This window comes from Anser anser (assembly GCF_964211835.1).
Source record: "Anser anser genome assembly, chromosome: 12".
Lineage (NCBI taxonomy): Eukaryota > Metazoa > Chordata > Aves > Anseriformes > Anatidae > Anser > Anser anser.
This window is the reverse complement of record NC_139733.1, coordinates 9,210,935-9,238,085: the sequence shown is the minus strand read 5'-3', so window position 1 is coordinate 9,238,085 and position 27,151 is coordinate 9,210,935. Positions and strand designations below refer to the sequence as shown.

At 39.1% G+C, this 27,151-nt stretch overlaps 1 protein-coding gene across 12 annotated transcripts in view; it reads left to right on the top strand.

The window, feature by feature from the left end:
* The window catches only part of PBRM1 (polybromo 1), a 65,435-nt gene that overhangs the window by 1,649 nt on the left and 36,635 nt on the right, over positions 1–27,151 (top strand). For 3 of the 12 annotated variants that reach the window (XM_083796327.1, XM_083796319.1, XM_083796329.1), the window contains exons 1-13: positions 386–448; positions 1,502–1,657; positions 2,478–2,575; positions 2,985–3,132; positions 5,626–5,763; positions 6,478–6,594; positions 7,142–7,210; positions 7,968–8,066; positions 8,696–8,781; positions 11,417–11,515; positions 12,893–12,984; positions 18,513–18,729; positions 26,415–26,556. In XM_083796327.1, coding sequence (XP_083652453.1) covers positions 401–448; positions 1,502–1,657; positions 2,478–2,575; positions 2,985–3,132; positions 5,626–5,763; positions 6,478–6,594; positions 7,142–7,210; positions 7,968–8,066; positions 8,696–8,781; positions 11,417–11,515; positions 12,893–12,984; positions 18,513–18,729; positions 26,415–26,556 — 1,509 coding nt within the window. In that variant the 5' untranslated portion in view covers positions 386–400. Of the gene's footprint in view, positions 1–315; positions 449–1,501; positions 1,658–2,477; positions 2,576–2,984; positions 3,133–5,625; positions 5,764–6,477; positions 6,595–7,141; positions 7,211–7,967; positions 8,067–8,695; positions 8,782–11,416; positions 11,516–12,892; positions 12,985–18,512; positions 18,730–26,414; positions 26,557–27,151 lie in introns of those variants that run through there. The other 9 variants (XM_083796321.1, XM_083796324.1, XM_083796323.1 and 6 more) reach the window with 8 other exon arrangements.

Genomic DNA, 27,151 nt, shown 5'->3' with positions numbered 1-27,151 from the left:
GCTCTCAGGTCAGATATCACTTCTGTTTACTCCCTGCTCTGCTGATGAATCATTCCCTTACAAGTGGCTGTGAATTCGGTATTACGTATTCAGAAACGTTAGAGAAATGTGTGTTTTTCTGCAAAAGTTACAAAAATGCCTAGCATTCTGTCTACAAAATTACTTTGTAGAGTCTCTGCTAAGCTAAAAAAGAAGTTACCTTCTGCTTCTTGCTTTTTCCCTGTATTTTGAATTACTCAATTTGTTCTTTGACTTTAATTATCTGTCTACTCTCAACTTTCTTCTCTCTCTCTCTTTCCTTGTTCTTGTCTTTCAGTTTTGACTGTACTAACACCGTTGCTGATTTGATACTCTTAGCGTGTTACCTTCTCCCAGTATCTGTACTTGGCCATCAGACACTATGAGGAGGCTGGCTTTTCGAGGTGCTGGTTGTACTCTGGTAAATCTGGTAAATTATTGATTGTATGTGCACCATTCTCTCCATTCCTCTGCATTCGGCTTTTGCTTTTCCTTATCCTAACCGTTAATTATTCCTACCTCATTTGTATTCATCTCATTTGTGTGCTCAAAATTAATTCTGTCTCTAACATAAATGCTCTGACGCAGTTATGTTGTGCTGCCATACCTTGTAAAATCAGCTGAGTACGTGCTAGAATAAAATCCCTTGATTTGGTTGGAAAACGGGAATAAGCTGGGACAGGTGAATCTATTCTGTCCTCAGCATCTCAGACAGCTACAAAAAAAAAAGATATTTTTATGATGCTGTCACTAGAAATTGGGAAGGAGACAATAACTTGTTCTGTAAATAACCATTGTTGTTGGACAGTGTCTATTCGTTTGCCACTGTTCATGTTGATAAATTAGAAAATATGACCCAAAAAGAAGGGGGATTTTTCTCCTCCTTGATGATCGAGCCATTTGTCCTGCACATGAAGTGGGAGCGGTAGGTCATATGATAGTCCAGACCTTTTTTTTGGCTTGAATCTAAGACAAGGTGTTCAGTAGCAGTTTGAATCTTAGTTTGTCATCTGTCATCTTCATGGTGGTCTTTTTATTTTGTTTTGTTTTTATAATTTGAGGTGGGATGAAGTGCTTTTCCACCCAAGCTGAGCACTTCTCTCTGTACAGCTTTTTCCTTTAAAACAGCTGTTCTCGTTCAGTATTCGTGCATGGGATGAGGAATTGAAATGTAAATGGTTCCAGAACGTGTCCTGGTGTCCTTATATCCTCGTAAGAGCTGCTAAATACAGCTTCATCACTGCAAGCCCTGGGCTATCTGGCTGCTGCTGTCAGTGACTTAAAACTGCAGGGCCGTTTTGACCTCCCTTTACTCCTGCCGATTTTCAAGGAGGAATCTGGTGTTTAGATACGGCTTAATTGAGCTGTGGTATATGAGAAACGCATAGGACCCATCATAAGACATAGTTAGCTTAATAGCTAGCTCTCATTGGAGGGTTTGGGTGCAATGTCATGAGTTTAAGAACATTTCTCTTCATTATAGAAGAAGTTGGATTCCATGGGTTCCAAGAGGCGAAGAGCAACCTCGCCGTCCAGCAGCGTCAGCGGAGGAGACTTTGATGATGGCCACCACTCCACAAACATACCAGGCCCCAGCAGAAAGAGGAGGAGGCTCTCCAATCTCCCAACTGTAGATCCTGTTAGTACTTTGTTTTGCACAAGTTCTTTCTCCTGGGGATGCTGTATTCCCGTCAGGGAAGTGCTGGATTGTAAAGTAGGCTGTGCTCTTCACAGCGTACGCTTAGAGGGGCGAGTGCAGCCAGGGCATTTCAAGCTTGCACATCTGATGGTCATGTTTAGCTGAATTCATTGTGCCCTGAAGCTTGCTGCCATGGCTAAGCTTTGTTTAGGATCCATTCAGCTTTGGCTTGTTCTTAGCTGCCCGTTTTCATTTTTTCCTTTCCCATTTTCCTTTTGCTGCTTTTCTTTTTTTTGGGTGTTGATTTTAGTAGATGGAAAGAGACTGGAGAGAGAGCTGAAGTAATAAGGTGCAGAAATTGAGAGCTGTGTCTGAATAGCAAGCGTAGAGAGAGAGAGGTAGGGAATGGCACAGGTAGAGATTGCTGAAACATGCAGTGTCTTTGTTCTGCATTTGAGTTAGCAATCTAATTTTAATTAATTGCAGGGCAGAAGAACCCCTGTCGTAGTTCTATGTCTGTAACTTGCAGAGAGTTGTGCTGAATTAATCTACGTTTTGGGTGTTTCACCTAGAACTGTCACGGAAAGAAAGATCCCCATATTAAAAAAACAAAACCAGACAAGAAAACTCCCTAAAAAGCTCCTGCAGTACCTGGCATGCTTGCCAGGTATTATACTAATGCATGAGATATGCCAAGTTCTTCTGCTTTAGAGCGCGATGTACGTGGGCAGCTTCCCTTCACATTGTAAGCAGGCCTCAATTAGTTACTTCTTTAAAGTCTTCCTCTTTCTAAAATTATCTTATTGTTCTTGCATTTTAGATTGCTGTATGCCATGAACTCTACAACACCATCAGAGATTACAAAGATGAACAGGGCAGGCTCCTTTGTGAGCTTTTCATTAGGGCACCGAAGCGAAGGTAAGACCCTTGTTCTTGTTAAGCGTTGAACCTGAGATTTAACCAGGGAGCAAACGGGTATTGAGGAATACGTCACCATTAATGGCTGTGAAGAAATTTAAGCTACGTTTGTCACAGTGTCACAACAATCTTTGATCTGAATATTTGAGTCCAATTACTCAGTGGGACATCCTGATGTTGGTGCATGGTTTTGGTCAAAAAAGGGCTCAATCTTTTTAATTGAATTCATTTTAGGTATTTCTTGTGACAAATAAGTTTGCTAATAGAACACTGTCTGGATCTTTTAGCTGTAACAAAAATGTATTGGAACTGTCTTTGTTTCATTTAGTCACAGATACGTATAAACTTCAGTGCTGTGGTTTTGATTTTCCTGCTTAGAATATAATGCCTATTTTTGTCATTGCAACAGAAATCAACCAGATTATTATGAAGTGGTTTCTCAGCCAATTGATTTAATGAAAATCCAACAAAAGCTGAAGATGGAGGAGTATGATGATGTGAATGTTTTGACTGCTGATTTTCAGCTCCTCTTTAACAATGCAAAGGCTTACTATAAGGTGAGGAAAACATATATAAGGCTCGAATTCATGGGTTATAAAAGTGATAGAGATACATTCAGCTTCTCATTTGGTTTTACAAAAATCTTTGTTTTGCCTTTATTTTTGGTAAGAAAGCAACATGCACTTACTGTCTTTGTTTGCATATTTTTCCATTACATTGACTCTATCTTCATGAAGATAATCTTGCTATAGTAATTTTTCTGTGGGGATACTGTACAATAGCATGGTTGGAGTCTTTGTGTTCTTTTCCAAAACCAAAAAGCAAAAACAGAGAAAAATACTGTTCTATCAAAGCCTTCACATTTTACAAGATATTCTGTGTGACCTTTTGAAACAGATTTTTTTTTTTCCCAAAAGGAAGAGTTTATAAATAACAGTGAGTGTACAGAGAGGTTATTGAATCTGTCTCTTCCATCGGGCACTTACTAAAATGAAAAAAGGCACATTGATTACTGCGGTCAGTGGTGACAGATGGTGAGTATATGTAATGTGTTTCACCAAGGCTGCACCCTCCTTGTCAGCTCCTCCAAACTTGGTATGCATTTTATTTCGGATGTTGTTTATGGGTTGTATTGCAGTTGCCGAAGGAAGGGAAGAAAAACTGGAATAATCTCATTTAGTGGAAGCTGTGTTAATTACATAAAATAGTGAAATTGTATGTAGTGACTGAGATGATATACCGAATCTAAAACTTTGCTGCTGATATTGCCTTTAACATATCTGTGGCTTTGGTGGTGGTCCAAATGATTGCTTTCTGAATAACCCAGCCAGTATAATCAGGTGGCATTCAGAAAAGCAGTGCTAATTTTGTGTTTGTGCATATTTGTAGCTTTTTTGAAAAAGAATCAGATTTATGGATTAATGCATTTATACATTCTGGTTACAGCAGGAAGAAGCACAAAGACTTCCAAATTCATTGGGTACTCCTGAAGTTTTGCAAGGCAGTTGCTTCCTCTTAATGTCATCTTTTCTGTTTTTTTACATGAGGATAAGGAATTGATGGCAGGAAACAATGACTAGAATTGTACAAAATGCAGGATGCCTTTGCCTACCGAATATTGGGCTTAGAATTCTGCCTGTATTGTACGAATCTTGCATGTAGAATAGGAAGCAGGTAGCCGTCTTTCGAGGATGTAGGAATGTTGACGCTGCTAGAGAAACACGGAGTTGAGAGGTGAAGGTATGGCACACAAACATAACCTCATCTTTTTTTTGTCTTATGGGTTACCTGAGCAGTTCCAATGACGCATTTAATAAGGAGATCTGATTCATTAGCAAGGTCTTTATTGCAGTAGGTACTTTATTGGTAATGTTAGACTACAGTGGAAACCTTAGTTTTTTTAGTATTTTTGTTTAAGTTATACTTTTGAGCATCTTACAGTAATGAAGAAGGGAGCCGACTAGCTTTTAAGTCTGGTCTTCATAACTTAGTCTGATGTCTAGAGAATATTTAAATCTAGCAAGGTAAGCTTAGGAATAGTTTTCCTGTTGTTTTCTCATCTGTATTCTAAGCTGTCAGAGACTGAGTGAAGTAGAGTGTAATCGACAGTAATAAGGGGACATATCTGCAGCAACACTTGAAACAGCCTGTGGCAGAGGAAAGGGAAGGAAAAATATAAAAGTGGGAAAGCAGCCTTTTTTCTGGGTAATTTTCTTAGTCATGTTAATAGGCACATGCTTGTCTGTCACTGCCAACTCGGTATTTGCAAAACTTAATTTGCTGACTAATCTAGCTCTTCCCCAAAATATACTTAGACATGTAAGCAGGTGGTAGCCTGTTGTCAAGTTCTTTGGCATTTCACAGTTAATACCAAATTATGGAACAGTGCAAGTCATTGCAGTGCTTACAGAGGTATTTGCACATCTGTTGGCGTTCTTCTTTGGTGGAAATGAATTTTCAATTGCCGTATAATAGCAGCAGCATTGTCTTAAATCACGTTTCATAGAATCATGTCCTAGAATGGCTTGGGTTGAAGGGGAACTTAAAGATCATCTAGTTTCAACCCCCTGCCATAGGCAGGGACACCACCCACTAGATCAGGTTGCCCAGGGCCTCGTCAGACCTGGTCTTGAACACCTCCAAGGATGGGGCATCCACAGCTTCTCTGCGCAGCTTGTGCCAGTGCCTCACCACCCCCTGAACATTTCTGGCCATAGTGTTAGTTAGTATGTTTTAAATATCAGTACTGATGTGCTGCAACAAAACCCAGTGATCTCTGAAGATTCATATAATGTGCTTGTCTAAGCCTCTACTCAAGTAGTTTTACTGCTTAGTTTTCCCAAAGGCTTAAATACTTTGGGGTGATAAACCTTACATTTTCTAGTGCTTATTACCATTCTTAATACCTCTGTTAAAGAACCACTCATGCAAGTATTTCTGAGGTTTTTCTATTATTCAATACGTTTCAACTAAGAATTTATAGATTTCCTTCAGATAGGAAAATTTTGAATTTAAAGAACGTTTATATTGTTAATTTGTTTGTTTTGCAGCCTGATTCTCCTGAATATAAAGCTGCCTGCAAGTTATGGGAGTTGTATTTGCGCACAAAAAATGAATTTGTTCAAAAAGGGGATGCTGATGAGGAAGATGAAGATGAGGAAGGACACGACCATCAAGGCACAGAACTAGTAAGTGTGGTCATGACAGCTGCAGCTGAAGGAAGTCATGGCTCTGTATGTCAGCTGACCCTGAGAAGGAGCTTGGCCTCCATATTTGGCAAGGCGTTCAATCTCTTCATAGTTAAATTACGCTCCAAAAGATATTTTTTACACAAGTTTAGTAGTTACTGGTTAATTATTTCACAGCATCGTGTGTATGTTACATTTTTGTCTAGCAAAAAAAAAAAATGATGTTTTCTGATATGGATAAAATGCGGTTCTGGTTCACGTGAAGTTAACATGATGTGTGCTTGATATCACACCAACATTGAAGTTTGATGCAAGCAAGCTTTATGTCTAATGATACAGTTTTCCAGTGTGGGTCCCATTCAGTTAGTGCAGCTGTTCCTGGAGTGTTTTATAAGCCAGATATGACCATAGGAAGTTTGGGTTTGTCTGTTTTTTCTGTTGTTGGGATGTATGTTTTCACTACTGTTGGCTATCAAGTCTGTTCTAACAGTATGTGATGTGTATCTGGCAGTCTATAGTGTAAACATGAAATTAAAGTTTTCTTGTGTGTTTCACCTACATGCATAAACAATATTGTTTTTCAAAGTTGCATACATGTTTTATAGCTGTTTTTTTTCCTGTCTTTGAAAAATAAATTCTTATATTTCAGTGCAAATTGAAACACTGTACTTTGGCTGTTATTGAAACTGCTTGTGATTTAATTTCTCGTATTAGTCATCTCCAGGTTACCTGAAGGAGATTCTTGAACAGCTTCTTGAAGCTGTAGCTGTTGCCACAAACCCATCAGGACGCCTCATAAGTGAACTGTTTCAGAAACTTCCTTCTAAAGTGGTGGGTATTTTAATAATAACGATTTCATTCTAAGTTTGAAACATGGAAATTTATATAAATGCTCCCATGCACCATTATGCAAAGTCTGGGGATGCGGTTCTTCAATACTGTCTCATTAGTGGCAAACTCCAGCTGTTTTTAGAGCTGCTTTGCTCCTGCCCACTCATTCCCAGCCCTGTCATTGCAGGTGGGGGTTTGTCCTGTTCTGCCAGTTTAGTTAACTGTTCTTTTTTGGTTGAGTTTTTAATCTTTGTAAATCTAAATTCACTGTTCTCATCCAGGGTGTGGCATAACAGGTTTAACCAGCAAAACAAATAATTTGAAGACTATTACCATGTATTTTGCTTGCAGTCAGAACTGTTTCATTTCATCAATAAACTGATGTAAAGTAATTGCAGATATCTGCCTTAGATCTGACTCTCCAAATTGATGCCTGCTGCTATGTTTATGAAGCTTACACTGTTCACACCTGCATTTAATTTTTGCTAATAGCTCATAGAATGGCTCACAACTGTTTGTAATAATATATCTATTTTTTGTTTTCCAGCAATATCCAGATTATTATGCAATAATAAAAGAGCCCATAGATCTTAAAACTATCGCACAAAGGATACAGGTACAGTAACCTTATTAGTATATCATAGAATGTTTCTTTTTAAACAAGTCTGAACTAAAAGTGATAAAAGCTAGAGTTAAAGTGGATAGGAAAAGCAGTGTGTTTTTCCCTGCTACTGAAAAATAGGAACGCTCTACTGATTCAATGTTCTCTCCTGGCTTAATGCTGCAGAAGTAGCTGTGCTGAAGGTCTAGCATTGTAAACCATAGTGTGCTGGCACTGGGCTTGAATATCCTGGGTTCCTTGATGTTTAATGGTCTAAAGTAATTCCATGGCAAGTACTGTTAACATAAAACATTGATGTATTGAAGCGTGGTCATGCATTATCATCACCTCGTTCTGTTCTAGTGCTGTAAATAGATGTTTTGTACTGATGCATTTTTTGTCTCGCTTTTCCAGCAATTTGAAATATTGTTCTGTAATTCTAGCATTTTGTGTAATAGCAAAGAATAACACAAAGGCTAATTGAACTAGAGGATAAAGGTGAAATAACATGTTGTCAGAACCCTTCAAAGTTAAGATAATCTACCGTACTAAGTATTTTTTTTTCTATCTTTTACTTAGCGTTCGTATGATCAAGAAGGACTTAGCACTTCAGTTGTGTTTTTTTTTTCAAAGTACTTACCTGTTTTTTATAAACATGTTCTCTTTATTCTGTAAATGTTCTCTTTATTCCTTATGAATTCCCTTTGCTTTTGACTTCATTCTCATGCTGTCTGAAGATTGTCAATAAGCAATGCTGCTTTTTCTTGTGTAGAATGGGACTTACAAAAGCATTCATGCAATGGCCAAGGATATAGATCTTCTCGCAAAGAATGCCAAAACCTACAATGAGCCTGGATCACAAGTGTTCAAGGTTAGTTTCAGCTGTTAATAGTTAAATCAAAGTTCAGATTTTCCTTACTGTTTTCTGTGCTCATTGTTCATTGAACATTTTTTTAGTATAAGGCCCTGAAAACTGTTTCCATTTAAAAAAACAAGCAAACAAACAAACAAATCTATTGCTGTTTTTTCCTTATTTATATTCCCCTTAGTATAATTGGAATATAAGCTATATTTTTTTTTCTTGACGTATATGAGTTTTTTCCAATTAAATTTTATCTCAGGACATGAGTTAATGACTTCTTTGGAGGAATGGAGTATCCCGTTACTTTTGTGATTGATGTTGAAATGGCTGAAACTACATGTTAAAATGATAGCAGTAGTCAGGCATTATCTCTTCATGGATCTCAGGAACTGTTTGTGTTTTTCATCACAAGGTTAAAAAGCAGAGTAATGCTTTCTTTGCATAGTTCTTGAAGATCCTCTTTCCTTTATCTGTACTTTTATGACCAAATTACACCTACAGTCTCAGTTAGTTAGATTGTTTTGTATCTAAATGTATAAAAAAAAAAAGCAACCTCATTTTTGTTTTGATTTGAATTACTCTAGCTGAAAATAACGTTCTTTGTTTTCAACTTTAAACAAAAAAATTCTTTTTGACAGGATGCAAATGCAATTAAAAAAATATTTAATATGAAAAAAGCTGAAATTGAACACAGTGAGTTGGCCAAGTCAAGTCTCCGAATCAGGTACTGGAAATAGAGTTCTCTTTATAAATTCATGAAAATCTCTGTAGATATTCCCTTAATTTCGCTATGGCAAATATACGGGGAAATAATTGCATGAAAACTCATTTTATTGTTATTTTAAAAGATATAAACCACAGAATGGCTTTCAAATAGAAACTTTTTATGGAAATACTTCTGTGGTGAAATATTTCTGTGGTATACTTGATTGTCAAAAAAAAAAAGTGTAATCGTCTCTTTTAAGCTATGACCAACTTCCACCATATGTGTTTGTAAGTTAGTAGTGGAAAAGGAACAGTGAGGAAACAGTTTCTTTGTTTTGTTCTGATGTACAAAAAATGATGAGTATTGTTGAACCTTGTTAGGTCTTGAAACACAAGAGCTCACAATTAGGTAGGGGCAGAAACAGGGCAACAAGGCCACAGGCAACAGATACGTAGAACAAAGTCCGTATTATATAAACTCTTAATTGAAAATCTGTTTCTGTCTATGAAAGAGGCACAAGACACTGAAGATCTGGACTTACAAATCAGAGGAGTAGAGTTTGGGTCTTGAACTGGCAGGTATAAAACACTGTTGATAGTTGTATTTATTTCACAGAAAGATTTTATTTGGGAAATGGTGCTTCCTGTGAAAATCCATGGTGTACAGAGAAGTGATGCAGTCATTATAGATGTTTCTTATCTGAAATGCAATTGGATTTATTCTTGTATAGATTTTTACTTCTGAGTACCAGTCAAAAGTAAGTTTAAATATTATTTTCCAGTATGAGCTGCATCATTTATCTAGGAAATAAATCAATGTCTTGCAAGTCCTCCAAGGAGTGAGGAAACTCTTTCTAGGGTAGGCTCTGTATGTATTTGAGCTCTTTAGTAGCATGTGATACTAAACTATAAATCCTGTTCATGTCCTGTGAAGGTTTATGTGGTATAATTGAGAACACTAGCACTCCTTTCTTTTACTGAAAGGCAGGTTTTATTCTGTTGCTTTTTTGTGGTTGTTTTTCTTTTGTTTTATTTTTCTCCAGGAAAATGTTTAGATAGTGTTAGTCCTGAGCAATGCATTTAATACGATTGTGTGTGAAAGAAATGAAAGTTATCTGCTTGATTATTACTGTTTGGTGCTTTGAGATGCTCAACATATATAATGGTTTTCCTGGCTCATTCTCAGTGTTAGCGTGCTTCCCATGTTTAGGCGAATCATTGTCAGAGCCGTCGCTGCCAAAAAGGACAATATAAAAACAGAAACTTTGTTAAGGAGTAATTCTCAATGTATATTCTAACAATTTCTCTTAAAAGTATGTGTAGTGCCAGAAGATCTTGATTCTACAAACACGTAATGTATTTGATTGAATACGTATAGGCCCAGAGGTTTTCTGTATAGATTGTGGCTTTTATTTTTTCCTTACTGCATTGATGAAGCTCAGGATGTCCCAAGTGGTATTTAATTTGGAGACTTAACTGTTTTTCTTCAAAATAAAGCTATTTGCACAAAAAGGGATGACAGATAAATCACACTGATATTTGTTAGCTGAATTCCTCTCTTACACTGCCAACCCATTTCTACTTCTCAGCTCCTTTATTCTAGATGTTCTTACATTCTGAGTGGATCTACGAGGCCTGAAGTAATCTGAATGTCAGAATAATTGACAGCTCCCTTCTTTGTTTCTGTAACTTAGCAAAAAATACTTACTTGTAGTGCCTGAAACAGGCTATAATAATACTGAACTGCTTTTGTGTGTGTGTGTGCAGTTTCTTTTGTTGTGTTTTGTTGTTGTTGTTTTTTTTCTGTTTTACACCAAAAAAATGGGTGAGAGGAAAGTGTAGTGAAAACCAAACCTTTCACCTGCTGTTCTGAAGCATTTCACTGGTTGCTCTTTTTATTGCACCATTGTTCTTTCTGCATGTGTGTTTTTTTTTGCTGAATCCGCATCACAGAATCATTTATAACTTGTTAATCGTCTCAACAGGGGGTTTCTTTTACTTATTGTTGATTTTGGTAAAACACCCCCACAAGTTCATTTAATTTATTATATTTTTCTTCTGGGTTTATGTCAGTTTGTCTTTGGTGGATCAGGCTCCAACTCCTCATAATGCTACTAACCAAAGTCCTGCAGCTATGTTGTCTCAGTGTCACAAGTAACCGCGCTCTTCCAGCGCAGAGTTCTTTGTATCCTTTGTCATACTAAATTGCTCTCTGTCGGTGCATTTAGCTGTCCTCCCTTAAATAAAGTCACGCAATAAAGTTGCTTGAAAATATGCAGTGTCGACTATTGGCAAAACACGATGGATCTTTATGATTAGCTTTATGTGGATGCTAAGGAATGTTTTGCTGGCTGCTTTCACTGCTATTGTAGGCTGAGCTGTGTGTATAGCTATTAATCCTCAATCTAAATGTTACCTCCTCCTGACTTTTTATAAAAACAAAATCAGTATTAAAATGCCGGGGCCCTAAATGTGTCGTAGTGTTACTTTACTTTTAGCTTTAAAACATATATTATTTTTTTAATCCATCTCTGGACCTTTTGCCTGCACTGTCAAAGTAAGTCTGTAAACAGCTGTATTCTTGCTGCATCTTTCCTTGGCTAAGGTGGGCCTCTTTTGTTCCCCTTTCCTTGGCTTGTCTCTTCTACCTTAAGGACTCCATCAAATTTGACTGCTTCCAAGCTGACAGGTCCTTCCTCACAGGGTAAAGGCAGTGTTGGTGATGAGAGAAATTCTTCTAACAAATATTATCGGTAAGTAAATTGTGGACTTGGAGGAAAAGCTGGGTCATCATCACATGAAAATACTGATTTATTTTATTTTTTTTAATTTCAGTTGGGAGTGCTCTTCAATGATCAATAGTGACTTCAATACTTTTTATTTCAAATATATTTTAGTCATATTTATTGTGGTTTAAGAAGTTACTTTGCTGTAATTGCTCTTCCATGTTTGATTTTAGATTTAATGTTTCAGAACACCTGTCATTAAATACTCCTGTGTACAATTATTTCATTAGAAATGTCATGAAGATCAATATGCTAAGCTTCATTACAAAATAAAGCAGGTGAAAAATCACATGTAAATAAACTGTAAATCTAGGAAAATAGTATTTGGAGGCTGAAAAGGAATAAGTAGGACTAAATAATTAAGAGATGGAAGATGGAAACCAATAAAGTCTGTAAACCAAAAGTATTGGATTTAGGATGGACTTCTGGCAGACTTACTGGGTAGGCTTGCTTACTAGAGGCATTCTGGTTTGTTCTTTCATTCATCAGTTGAGAATTTTGGTACATGTCAGAAGTATTGTGTCTGCAGTCTGAGTTACTGTCTGGAAGCAGTACTACTCCTGGCAAATTCTTTATGCGTACTCTTGAAACCATGGCTGAGCACTCAGCAGCAGTAAGGCTGTTTCAGGTGTTGAGCATTTGTATGGAGTTGGTGTCATTTTAAGCAGCACATCCAATTTTTTCCCAGACTTGACTGCTCCTGCAGGGCAAGACTGAGCCCGCTTCTGGTGTGAAATGCTGTGTCCCAGGTTTGGGAGAAAGAGAATGATGCTGAAGAAGTCATTGTGTGACCATAGTCACTTAAAAAGGAGAGAAGATCCTTCATGTGCAGGCACTTTGTGTGCTGAAAAAGCTCAGATAGTGCTGGGGGAGAGAGAGAATTAGGTGTATACAGCTTAAAACGTGCTATATTTCTTCATGTAGACAAATCCCTATAAAATGGGGTTAAATAACAGTGTTATTAATTGGGAGTATTAATTATACTTGTTACCCTTCCCAATTAATAATTCAAATACTCAAGCATTCAAAGTAGGACAGGATATATACAGCTTGAGCTCTAGCTTTCTGATTGCATGTCCAATTTTTCAGTTTGAAGGACCACCCCAAAGAAGGAGGCAGACTCATGGGTCATTAACAGTTTCCCTTGCTAAGCTCTCCATGTTTTTTTTTTTTTGGCATTGTCACATCTGTTTTCCTGATAACGTAGGTAACCATCACAAGTTCCATTGGTTTACTTACACACTGAGGATGGCTGTTAATGGTGGTTTGATAATGAGAACCTTTTGCTATTTTTTATTTCTGAAATCTCTTTTTTTTTTTTTTCTTTCTTTTCTTTTTTTGTAGTAACAAAAGATCAGCCCAGGGGGATCGTTTATCAGCAATTACTATGGCATTGCAGTATGGATCAGAAAGTGACGAGGATGCAGCTTTGGCTGGTAGGAACTGAAATACTGTTTATCTGTTTATTTAATTAAAATGTTTGGAATAAGCAAAACTGTACAGCTCCTGATCTCTTCAGATATCTTTATTGCAAAAATATTTTGCAGTGTTTCAAAACTCAGTTTATAGTTCTGTGAAATCCAGTCCCTGTTTCCTCTGAAGTATGAATTCATACACATGCAGCTGCTAAGATGGGGTAGGCCAAACTGGCTTGTGTGTCTTGAATTTAGCGTGTATATTTCTGAGTATACTTGGGTGTTCCTTGCCATAAGAGATTCACAGTGCTGTGGTTGTTTGAGAGAAATCTCACGCTTGCTCATTCTGGCTTATATTCTCTTGCTGTCTTGTGCCATTGGGTCTGTCTGTACCTGTCCCTCAGGTAGATCAGCACTACCTTCCAGCTTGGTGTCATCTGCAAACTTACTGAAGGTACACTCTATCCCCTCATCTAGGTCATCAATAAAGATATTAAACAAGATAGGCCCCAGTACCGACCCCTGGGGGACAACACTTGTGACGGGACGCCAGCTGGGCTTAACTCCATTAACCACAACCTGCTGGGCACGGCCCTCCAGCCAGTTCTTTACCCAGAGAAGACTTGTCCAGGCCACGGGCAGACAGTTTCCCCAAGAGAATACTGTGGGAGACCGTGTCAAAGGCTTTGCTGAAGTCTAGGTAGAGTACATCAACAGCCCTTCCCTCGTCTACCAGTCTGGTCATACGGTCAAAGAAGGAGATGAGGTTGGACAAGCACAACCTGCCTTTCATGAGCCCGTGCTGGCTGGGCCTGATCCCCTGAATGCCATGCATGCGCCATGTGATCTCACCCAAGATGAGATAACTTCCATAACTCCATAACTTTCCCTGGCACCGAGGTAAGGCTGACAGGCCTGTAGTTCCCTGAATCCTCCTTATGGCCCTTCTTGTAGATGGGAGTCACATCAGCAAGCCTCCAATGCTCTGGGACCTCTCCAGATGACCAGGAACACTGATAGATGGTGGAAAGCTTGCCAATCACCTCTGCCAGCTCCCTCAGCACCCTAGGGTGGAGCCCGTCTGGTCCCATGGACTTGTGACATTTCAGATGGAGGAGCAGGTCTCTAACTGTCTCTTCCTGGATCATGGGGTGATTCTGTACCTGAATCACAGGGGACGTCCAGGTCAGGGTGTAAAGTACCCTGAGGATAACTGATCTGACTATTAAAGACAGATGTAAAGGTGTTGAGAACCTCAGCCTTTTCCTTATTCTCAGTGATCACATTCTCTGTTGCATCAAGTAAAGGATGAAAATTTTCCTTGGTTCTTCTCTTGCTGTTAATATATTTGTAAAAGGATTTCTTGTTCTCTTTTACTGCAGTGGCCAATCTGAGTTCAAGCCAGGCTTCTGCCTTTCTAACTTCCTCCCTGCATATCTTAGCAACTTCTTTGTAGTCGCCCCAAGTAGCCTGTCCCTTCTTCCAGAGGACATAGACTCTTTTTCTTCTCCCAGAGTCTCAACAAAAGTTCCTGGTTCACGCACACTGGTTTTCTTCCTCTCCGGCTTGCCTTACGGGACTCAGGAGCAGCCTGCTTCTGTGCCTTTGAGACTTCCTTCCTGAGGAGCACCCAGGCTTCCTGGATGCCTTTGCCCTTCAGGAGTGACTCCCAAGGGACCCCTGCAACAAGTGTCCTGAACAGGTCAAAGTCCGCCCTCCAGAAGTTCAAGATAGCAGTTTTGCTCATTACCCTTCTGACATCGCCAAGGATAGAGAACTCTACAATTTCCTGGTCACTCTGCCCAAGACAGTCCCCAACCTTCACATCTCCCACCAGTCCTCTGTTAGTGAAGAGCAGGTGTAGTGGGGCAGCTCCCCTGGTAGGCTTTTGTACCAGCTGTGTCAGGAAGCTGTCTTCTACACACTCTAGAAACCTCCTGGACTGATTCCACTGTGCGGAACTTCCTTTCAGAAGAACTTTCATCTCAGAGCAGCTTTCTGAAATGGTTTTGTACATACGGTATATATTTTATTTTGTTTATGTTATTTCTGTTATGATGGGAAATGAAGCATCTTTTCGATATACATTTTGGGCCATTTATTTCATACCCAGTAATAAAATTGTATTCGCTACCATTTTCCATTGGATTGAATGTATGTTGAGTGGTGGGTTGTTTTGGGTTGTTTTTTTGGTTTGGTGTGGTGGTTTTTTTTGTTTTGTTTTGTTTTTTTTTGTTTTTCTCCAAACACTTTAGATCTTGCTGCAAGCAAAAGCATTTTTATTCCTGGTTAGCCTAGACTTCAGTTTTGGCTCCCTTTCTTGGCAGGTGTGGGGAGCAGTTGCTTGTCTGAGTGTGATTGTTAGCTGCTGTTCTTGCAGACTTTAATTCTGTAAAAACACGTAGCTTTTTGTGTCTTTGTGATTTAAATTCTTGAAGTGACTTAACCACTTTCAGGTGTCACCTTTACCATGGACATTAATGTCATTTTCACGGGGTCTTTTTCTGTGTGTCTGAGGTTTTTGCTTTGACACTGTTGAAGCGCTCCTATCTTTATTGCGTTCATTGAAGAAGGAATTTTTTTGGCAGACCTCTGTCACACTTAAGATTTTCCATCCCTCCAACATGCTACTTGGACATCCCTATGTTTTCAGTCTCTGGGTTAAAAAGTTTTTCATTTAAACTAAGCAGTTTTTTTATTAGTTGTTCCGGTATCATGTCTCTTTTCTTTCCTCCAACACTCATTAAAGCAAATGAGATCGAGGCTGCATGAATGAACATAGAGAGAACTTTCTCCGTCTTGATATCGAGAGTTTAATCTGTGAGCCTCTTCGATTGTAGCAGTTGCCTAAGCAGTGAACAATCAGTTTCCAACATGGAGTTTATCCACACAGTTTCAGAGGCTGTCATGATGTAAAGGAGATTGTAGAAGATTTCCAACTCAAATGTACTCAATATGAGCAGATTCTGCAGCTACCTGAAGTATAAATATGTAAAGACAGGCATAAAAGGTCATTATAAATTACTCGTTTATAAGTATTTCATTTTACAAGTCTGGATGCTGCTCTTGGTTGTACTAGAATCTAGCTTTGGTTACATTTTGAGCATTCATTGTTGTCTAGGTGCTTTGGGACCTCGGGAGACATTGATTAAAGCAAATTACTTGCTGAGTAAAGTTTCTTCCATATACACTTATATGCTTTCCTAACTCTGTTCCTTCCCTGCCACAGCATTGAGTAAGAGTACACGTATGGTTTACTGCATATTTCTGCTGTACCTGCTAACTGTAGCTGTGGTAACAGCTGCGTGAAAAGGGAATAACTGACTTCCTCTGTGCTGCCAGCATGTTCCTATGGGACCTGGTGCTACTGAATGCTGAAGAATCTATGGTCTTGCATTATGTGGCTGGTTGTACAGCCAAATGTGGATTTTTGTCTTCTGATCCAAATATTAACTTCTTCAGTTCTCAAGATAATGTGTTTCCTGTTAGTAGAACGTTAGCATTTTCTGAGTATGTAAGAATATCTAGTGGTTGACACACATCTTTTAAAGAACATACGCGTTATAATGAAAATGTTTGTATTCTGGTGTTATGTAACACTTTCCTTTTGGTGCTTCTTAAATTTCCTTAGATTTCATTTTGGGGAATGTCTTGTGTTCCACTTCTTACACAAAGGAAGTACATTTCTTGTTTAGGGTATTGAACTGCCTTTTTTTCTGTCTGCCATGTCACAGAATGTTAGCATGCTTGTTTCTTGTTTTTCTCTTACATAAAAACAAGTTCTCCTTTTTCTATTCTGTTCCTTTTTGATGGAGCAGTCAGAACTGAACTGTTTGAGTAAACAATAGCAAAGACAGTATTTTGTTGCATAATCTACTTTGGAAATTTATTTTACTTGGTAGCTGTCTCTTAGCCATCAGGATTTATCTCTGCGTTCAGACTGGTATGTTAGGTGTGGGGAAGAAGACAGAGTGCTGCCTTCACTCTTTTGTTTTTCTACCTGAGTGATTCTGTCCAGCTCCTGCTTTGCAGGCTGCCACAGTAGCTGCAATGCCATTATGCGATGCTTGTTGGCGTACATGCGCCTGATAATTTTAAGCATCTCCTCTGAATTAGTAATGAACGTCTCTGTAGTGTTTGCGCATCTGCTGCGGTCTGCTTGTGTTTTAGCTTGCATCTAACTTGTCTGGTACACTCGTGTAGATCTGCAGTGTCAGACTGCAGAGGAAAAATGATAGTACTATGTTGATATGCAGTCAGAATGTCCTCTGGCTTTGTCATCATTTCAATACATCTTTACTGAAATTGGGTAGAAAATTTGAAACATTGCCAGCCTTTATTGAGCAATAATGAAAATGCCAGCTGGAAACTTGGCTTGAGTGTTAGAGAACTGTCTTTTGTGTAACTGAATTATCCAGCATGTCACCTGCCAAGCTTTCCTCTAAATTGGGATTCGTAAGAGAGCAAACAAGGATGAATAAATAGCTGTGTATGCAAAAACACACAGATTTTATTATTATGCCTGTCTGCAAGGTACAAATTATGCCAACTGTATTACAGTGGAGTAGAAGGGTTGGCCGTTTATTGCTTCCCATCCTATATTTCCGTTGCCAGTGTTTTTTCATTCTGTCTGTTTCTGTTGCTCAGTAATGTTTCTCCTAATTTCATCTGCAGTAAATGTTACTTCATCATAGTAGCTCTTTTTGTTCATCCTAATCCTGAAGCATAATACATGCTTCATACAGACAATAGGAAAAGTCTGCTATGAACATCTTATAATAAAGTATTTATTGATTTTATGCTAGTTACATAATAATTCTAAAATGTTTATTTCTCCTTCACTTTCTGCATATTAAAGGTGAGCTGTAGTGTCAGACTTGCCTGTTAAAGTTCAGATTTTTTTTACTTGAGCCAGGATTATTATGCAATTACTATATTATGGGATTATTATGTAGAGGATTACAGAAGTTCTGAAGTAATCTTTTTTTGATATATATTCAAAAATCCGTTTTTATTTCAGCCATTTTCCCTAACAGACTAAAGACCTTTGAAAATTCTAGACATGGTTTTTCAGTTCATATTCTTGTAGTATGCTCCAGTCAGATAGCAGAATCACAGTAGTTCAGTGTATAAATGTTTGGTACAAATATTAGTAGTAATGGTTTGCCTGGTAAATAAGGGCGTAGCTGTTTTTGTAGGTAGTGTGGTTGAATAGTTCTGTTAACTATGAACACTTCCGCATGCTTCTATATGTAGGGTGTATTACCAGTGACTGAACTGAAGGCTCATCTGATAAGAGAACTTGCTATCTAGATAAAGTGTGTTGTTTGTTTGTTTTTGGTTTTCCCATCAGCTTGGGGCTGTGAGGTGTAGCCATTTGTGAAGTCCTTTTCTGGGTTGTGAATCTGACTACTGGAGAGCGGCTGAACACCCTCAACTGAGGGTCTGCATTTTGTTCTGGTTTAGTTCTCTATTTGAAAAGTCATTAAAAAAGTCCACTCTGACTTGTCCTGCTGAGAGTTTCTCGTTTTTCCTTTCTCTCTGTGCAGCTGCTGCTCGTTATGAAGAAGGAGAATCTGAAGCTGAGAGCATTACTTCCTTCATGGACACTTCTAATCCTCTTTATCAGCTTTATGATACAGTTAGAAGTTGCAGAAATAATCAGGGCCAGCTCATATCTGAACCCTTTTTCCAGTTGCCCTCTAAGAAAAAGTATCCTGATTATTACCAGCAAATTAAAACACCTATTTCATTGCAGCAAATCAGGTAAGAAAACAGAACGCAGACTACCTCTGGTGTGATACTGTTCAAAGGCTCCTTTCATTTCCAGCGTCCTTAATTGCGGTCAAGTTGCTGACCTCTCATGTAGCGATACCATTTTTCCTCTATGCTTTGTTGCTGCTTGTTTTGTGTCAGTCTGCATCAGTCTTCTAATCGTCTTTTATCAATGGCTGCCATCCATGGGTTTATTTTCCACAGTGTTTCATTAGGAATGTGCCCAGGTAGTTGCCATATCAATAATTCTGAAGGCTAGGTGCACAGCAGATGTGAAAGCTTCTGCAGAACACTCCGGTATGCCCTTTCCTTTACCCTGATGGCATGGTTACCTCTTACTGCCATGTTTCTTAAATGAATAGTCTTCAGCAACGCGAACTGTGGAAAGGTGTTTGCAGTTATATTCCTTTTGTTTAGGTCACAGTCTAATTGTAGAGAATAATTATTTTCATTCATGACGTAGCTAGTCTGGAGTAAAGTGCTAATGCAGCACACTGTTCATAAATCTGTGAGCCATGAAAGATTCCTCAGCTGCCAGAGCGCAGCTGTGGGATAAAAACCTGTGTAAAAAGAACAGTGAGCTTATCTCAGGCCGCTAAAGCCCGGGGTAAACTAATATATTCACCACGTTAGCTCCATCGTATGTCAAGGTGCCAAGTGCATTAACAGGTCCTCATGGCCCTGACTAGCTTCAGGTAGCCCTGGCTTCCTTCCCGGGGAGCTGGGAGCCCCATTTCAGGCCCTGCCTGAGCTACATGGTAGGAGTGCTGGTCTCCCGCCCGCCACAGCCATGCCCCTGCCTGGCCGTGGACCCCCACTGATACCCCCTGCACCGACCCAGACCTGACCTGTGGACTGACTTCCTAGCATTGCCTTGGGCCTCTGTGGATGCGTTCCGGCACTGCCTGCCCAATGTCTGCTGACTGTGTGCTGACTGCCCTGCAAGCTTGGCTTCCTGGCCTCACCTCGCACCTGCCTCATCACCAAAAGTTGGCCGGGTGGTCTGGATCTGGGTCAAACCTGAGTGCTCGTAGCTGGCAAGGCCCCTGCCCTGCTGGCCATGTTAATGTGCTTGGCTCCCCTTCCCATAGGGAAGAGCCAGCCATTGGTGCTTTAAAGCACGTCTTGTATCCTCGTGTATAAAGTTACGCTAAAACATCTTCCTTTAGAATAGACTGCATTACAGCCATAGGAAATGGTGTTGAAAACCAGGTCTGCAGGAGATGTGTGACAGTGTTTGGTAAAGCAATAGTCCTTCTTCAGTGGGTCCTCACACTGCTAGTGTGTTTAGAATAGATAGTTCTGTAAATTGTAGTTATACCATAATACAGTGTGCTGAATTTGGAATACTTGTTTAATAAGCAGTGTCTTTTGTTAAACTGGAAAGTAATAAAACTTTTCTTACCTGTCTGACAGTGTTATGCATGTGTTGGGGAGCAAGTACAGAGATACAATATTGGTTAGCTGTCCATCAGTGGCTTTAAAGCATTTTTTTTTTTTATGTCTTAGTACAACTGTTGGCTTGGCAAAGGAATTATCTTTTCTTGAATGAAGCACAAAACACATTTGTTGGAAAAAAGATGAAATTGAGAACATCACTGGCAGTTTTCAGGGAGCTTTTTGTCCGAATGTACCAAAGGGTATTTGTTCTAATTATGTATATGTGGATTTAATTGGGAGAAACCTTGTTTTGAAAACGTACTTGGTATCAGGAGAAATAAGTTGCCATAGGGAGGCAGCTGTTACTCTACTTTCCTTACAGAGTAGGCAGGGTGCACCTGGCTGTTTGAGCAAAAATGACGCTCAGATGTATAACAGAACTTTTTTTAAAAATGGCATTTCTCATTGCCTGAGAGCTTAGAAAACAAAAAAGTACAGACAGTCTTCTTAGAAATAGTGTTTTTAATTCCTAAGTTAAAGTATGTTGTTTATAATAGTCTACATTGTTTTAGCAAATTCTGAAATTCAATTATTGTTTAAATTGCCACATAATCTTCTCTTACTGTGCTTAAGAAGCCTTGAAGTCATGCATATGTGTACTTAATTAATATGCTTTAGGGAAAACTGAAGCAATCATAGTTTTACTGATATTTCAACTGTGTCTTTAGGTATTCAAAATAACCACTCCATAGGGGTGGAGAGGTAGGATTTTTTGGCTTGGGGTGGAGGGAGGCACTTCTTTGTGTGTTTGGAGATGCACGTTCAAGGAGCACATCTGTTCATAGACAGGGACAGAGAAGTTAGTTGTCTTAGCAAAAAACTGAAGGTGTTAGAGCATACAGCCTGGCATTCCAGTCTCATACCATTTTCTGCATTAGCATCTGGATACTTGGGCTATATACTGTCAGAGTGGACTGTGAAAAGGGGGCCAAGTATTCCCTTTTCCCTCTTTCCCCTATCCCAGTCTGCTGTCACTATAAATTTTGCAGCTAATCCTGTATTTCAGGAGTCTGTGTTTGTTAAATGCAGGAAAATCCTTACTCGATGATTTATGATAATTACAGGGAAAGTTTCACAGGTGTGGGTGTGTTTTGTTTGCTTGTTTTAATGAGATGCAGATTATAACTGTCCCAACCTCTTGAGTGCTTTGAGCACTAAGAGCCTCAGTGACTTGAGCTGAGTGCTGATCCCAGGCTGCTTCTGGATGCGGGAGGTAATCCTGTTGATGGCTTGAGTTTCCTGCTAGTTTCTTCCTGCCATGCTCTTCACAGAAGTACAGAATAGTTGGGGTTGGAAGGGAGACCATCTCCTCCAGCCTCCAGCCACCTCATCAGGCAGGATCACCCAGAGCAGCTTGCCCTGGACTGTTCCCGGTTGGCTTTGGAGCATTTTCCCTGGTGGAGACTTCTCAACCAACCTGGGTGACCAGTGCTAGTGTTTGACCACCCACGCAGTTGTTTTGTTGCTGTTTTTTTGTTGTTGTTGTTATTTGTTTTTAAAAAGTTTTGTTTTTTTTTTTTCTTGTGTTCAGATAGAATTTCCTGTGTTTCAGTCTGTGCTTCTTGTCCTGTCAGTGGGCACTGCTGAGACGAGTTTGGCTCCTTCTTCTTCATTCCCTCCCATTGAGTGTTTATCCACACTGATAAGACACCCCCCAAACCGACTCAAGGACAACAAACCACAGAGCTGCAGAACAAGGATATCCCCTTTAAAAATGATGCTATGAAGGCTGTGATTTTTAAGGGGTGGTAGAAGTGCATGGTATGGAGGATATTTTGCAAACTTAGCATGGCTAAAAGTCTCTAATTCAACAGCTGGAGGAATAGTCAGGAAGCAACTCAGGAACAGGACATGCTGTTAGATTGTACACAAGTGCTGGATCCTGGCATGCTTACAAGAACTGTGATAGTCATTAAATTTTATAGTGTTAGCAAATATGATCCTGAAGGCAAGTGAATCAGCCTTTTCTCCACCAGGGAATTCCCTGGCAGCTGTCCTCTCCTGATCTGCACGTGAGCGGTGTGTGTTTGTGTGCAGGGGCACTGCAAGCATCGCCTTTATTGGTGTGCCCCAGTGTCTTCTGCTCTAGGAAGCTGGGGACCTTAGCTGGGTTTTTTTAAAAAAAAAAAAGTGTGGATCTAGCATAAAGCACACGTGGTTTTGTGTGACATCCACTTCTTGAGCGTTTTTGTAATGTGCTTTTCTTATGAACGTTCATTCAGTTGTATGTGACGTGGAAATTTAAACTTTACATTTCACTGAACTGGAGTGGGTTGAGATTCTCTTTAAACTGGAATTAGTGTTGGCTTTTGTTACCTCAAGATTAATTACTTGAGTTGAATTCATAATAAAAATGATCATCTTGTGAATAGAACTTAACTTGAAAGAGTAGAGACTGCTATCTGGGTTAGTCTGAATGTTTATATAAACAGCTTAAACCTATTACAAGTTAAGATCTTAACCTAAGCATTACTTTTTTTTTTTTTCCCCCAAAGATTTTATTATTACATTGACTTTTGGAAAAATATGTAACTGTTACGGTTTGCTTAATTTATAAATGTGCCAACTGGGAAAATGTCAGTTTTGGCCTCGCTTTGCAAAATAAACTGATGTTTATAAAATTCTTCTGTTACAAGATTGACAACTATTAGAGAGCCTCCAAAGGAGGACCACAAAGATGGCGAAAGGTGTGGAGGGCAACACGCATGGGGAGCAGCTGAGGTTCCTCGGTTTGTTCAGCCCAGAGCAGAGGAGGCCAAGGGGAGGCCTCATGGCGGCCTGCAGCTCCCTCACGAGGGGAGTGGAGGGGCAGGCGCTGAGCTCTGCTCTCTGGGGACAGCGACAGGACCCGAGGGGACGGCATGGAGCTGGGACAGGGGAGGGTCAGGCTGGAGGTTAGGGAAAGGTTCTGCACCCAGAGGTGGTCGGGCCCTGGGACAGGCTGCCCAGGGCAGTGGGCACGGCCCTGAGCTGCCAGTTCAAGGGGTGTTTACACGGCGCTCTCAGCCATCGGGTCTGGTTTTTGGTGGTCCTGTGTGGAGCCAGGAGTTGGACTCAATGACCTAGTGGCTCCCTTCCAAAGCAGGATATTCTATGATTCTCTGATAATACTCTAAATTGAGAAGAGGCATGATACTTGAGTTCTGCTGTGTCTGAGTATAATTAACTTCTCTGAATAGCCTTAATTAATCACCCCGTTGTTCACTGACAGCAAGTGCATTGAAGAGGATCACAAGGTAGGAGGTTATTTGCAGGCCGTAGCAGGATTACTTTTGCACCTCTGGATTTTTCACTCTTCATATTTGTGGTTGGAAGTTGCCTGTCTTTCAAAAACCATGTGGGCTAAGTCTTGATTTTACTTCTGTGCTCAGGCCTTTGATGAATTCAACTGTGAATGTAGGTTGTTCGCTTAAAATCAGATGGACTGCACCTCGTGTATCTAGTTGTGGATAAGCACACAGTAATAGAAGCAAGATTTTATTTGATGGTAAGGTAATTTGGATGACAGCTCAGCCTTTTGTAAGACGGTCTTTCTTCTTCCTCTTGTCTTCTGACTCTGGGTTAAGATTTAATGGAGTGAGAATTAAGCTGCTTTTCTTCACTTGTGACCTGCTGTCAGGGTCTTCGCTTCTCCATCAGCTTAAAAATTCTGCTTCTATAGAGTTAGGAGGAGGAAGAGAATTTTTATAGTATGGTATAAGACTAATGGCAGCTTCATATGTTTCTCTGCATTGTGGTGCTTGAGGATTAGGCTGCAGTACTGCAACATGTATATGTCACTGCCTAAATGCACACATGAAGCTAATGTAAGATACTGAGGCATGCGGAATAAGTGGTACATTTTAGATGCTCCATGTGATAGTGGTGTTCTGGAGTCTGCATAAGCAATCCAAGATTTAGTAGTGTCAAGTGGCTTGGGATCTGCTGATAGGAGGAATCACCAATTTCTTTTACCATATCATGAAAACACACGGGACCAATTTAGAATACCCTTTGCATAAAAAGAAAGTTGTTGTAGGCAGGATATATTCCGTAGGAGACATTACTGATTTGTTCTGCCCTCAGCTTGCTTTGAATGTGTTTCACTTCAAAGGTTGTGGCAAACTTCTCCTTTCCTCAGTTTGATAAAACTGGCACCTAAACATACTGAATTTGATTGAGCAGGACCGGGTTATGTTACTAATAAGTAAATCAGATTTACCATGTCATGCCGATAGTGTTCCTTCATAGATTTGGAACTTGGATGCAATAAAGATATAGAGCTGTATATTGGCTTTAATATCTCATGAGGATTGTAGTTCATGTTCTTAATCAGTGTAATCCTAGACCTTTGGTGATTCTTCTTTCTTCTTTTTTTTTTTTTTTTAATGCTGACATTAATGCAGTTTTAAGTTGCATACAGAACAACTCCAAATAAAGAGGAGTAGTACAAAGTGATTGTGAGGAGGTGCAATTTGATTTGGAAAAACAATACTTCAATTGAGATGCAGCCTTCTAGGTGTCTCTCTCAGAAAGCTGAACTTACACCCCATGCGGCGGTGATCAAAATGCAAACTTGCAATTCTGTAATTTTAATGTCTTAAATTAATGGCGAGATTAGTAGTTTTTTTCTTACAGTTCTCGTTCTTTCTGCCATCTAATTGCTTAAAACGTATTTTAGTTCTCTGGTAGAAGGCAAACATGCCAGAATCGCACATGAATATATTTACAAACTGCATGCTGCTAATATTTAAGCAAAATTTGAGCAAAGAGTTGAAAGGTAGGAGCATTGCGTGCAGACTTGTATGCTTTCAGGGGGATGAACTGCAGAGCAGATCTTGAGAGGACTTTATCATAGCTCTGATTATGATTGCTGAAGCATGATTCTTTCTCCTCTAATAGTTGTCGTTAACAGTAAAAAGCGTTGAGGCATTTTAGAGATTTGTCTTCAGTATTTAATATTCAAATCTAAGGCAGTTGTGGTAGGTTTCATGTCATTAGATCCCTAATTAGAGCCTAAGTCTGCAAATTTATCAGTATGAGAGGTCACTTTGTCTGAGAAAGATCACCTGGAAACAAATGATGTGGGTGCCATCTATATCCAAAGGCAGAGAGAATCTGTTGGTCAGTATTTCTCTCCAGTGCTTCTCATTAATTGATTTCTGCACATGACTTGCTTTTTTTGATTTTTTTCTTTTCTTTTTTCTTTTTTTTAATATTCTTCATTTCGTAAGTAGTATAGATGACTTGGAAACTTTTTTCTAAGATGTAGAATTGCATGCATTTAGTCGTTATTTTTGTTTTCCATTAATCCTTTGAAAGTTTGAATCTGTTTTATGAATATATATAATAGCATCTATAAACAAGGAAATTGCTGGTTGTTTACGCACTTATTTACCCTGTGTGCCTTGACAGATTAGGATGTTCTTAAATCATTCAGTTTTGAAAAACTAAAAACAGCCAAAGTTTTTAACAAATTTGGTTTTATTGATCAGGATTTCTGGTGCAAACTTTCTTTTAAGCCTTTCTATTCCATGTTTTCTCAAGTTCTTAATGATGCTTTATCTTTTGCAGTACCAACAAGAGCTTGTGTGCTGAAGCCCTGTAATGGCTTATCAACATTTTGTTGGACTCCAAGAACTCATTCGTACATTTCACTCCATAGATTTTGCTTTCTGTACCAGCCACCATTCAGATTAGCTGGAAAAAATGTAGTGTGGCCTCTAATATTTGTTACCAGACAATGGCAAGAGCATGGATTGGACTCTGTATTTACATCCTGAGTATTTAGGAGCATATACGTCACAAGCTAGTGGTCTTGTGGGAAAAACAGTCCTGATTGTAATGTGTAGCAACAAATAATTTTCTCCACGTCTTACGTCTAGGATATTTGTCCAAAGTTTTTTCTCATAGACATTGAGGGAACTCAAGTTCTTTAGATATGAGAGAAATGGCAATTACTACACACATGTGCAGTTGGCATCCAGGAAACATGCAGTTAGTTGGATGTTTCCTGCAAGAAAATTCTGTAGATCTGGAAATACACATACACTTCTCAGTAGTTTTTGTAACAGTAAAACAGTGTAATATTGCTGCAGTAACACCTTGCAATTGTAACATCAGAAGAATATAATGTGTTGCCCTACCTAACTAGAGCTCTCTGGATATTGGATTTCTCATAAAAATGAAGGTGTTAAAGAACTGTTTTGTGGTGTGTAGCTCATGTGGAGTAACTGATTTGTTTGTTTATTTTGCAGAATGAAACTGAAGAACCATGAGTATGAAACCTTAGATCAGCTGGAGGCTGATCTGAACTTAATGTTTGAAAATGCCAAGCGCTACAATGTCCCCAATTCTGCCATCTATAAGAGAGTACTGAAAATGCAGCAAGTTATGCAGGTATCTGGAATAGAACAATCAAAAGGATGTAACTTCTTATGTGAATTTATTTCCCTAATGAATAATTTTCCAAAACAATTTTGAACTAGACTCATATTTGCAGTAGTATTTTTTGGTTGTGATTAGCTTGCTGGTAGTATCTTGTGTGTTCTATCATGTCGTGCAATGGTTAAGAAGTAGTCTGAAAATTGCTTCCAGAAGTAGTTGATATCAGATGCTTAAGAGGTGAAGTATGAGAATGAAGACCATCATTGGGTGATTTTTCTCCAGTACACCTGCTGCCTTGTGTGCTTTCTCTTGGTCACGTTAATTCCTTACCACGACTATTTTAAGTTGGGAGAAAATTGAAAAAATGCTGAGTTTTTTTGTTTTTGTTAAGGGTTTACAGTTAAATACAGGTAGTTGGTAGTTAAATACTGTGGCTAAGACAGTTTAAATTTCATGAAGTGTTGAATTCAGATTGTTCACTCAAACAGTTTTTCTAGCAGATGAAAAGGATTATACCACTATTTTATATTGGCAAACTTGCATTAAATAAATCACTGGAAATATTTTGATGGTGCATCTGCGTGTGTCCTTACACATGTAAAACCCA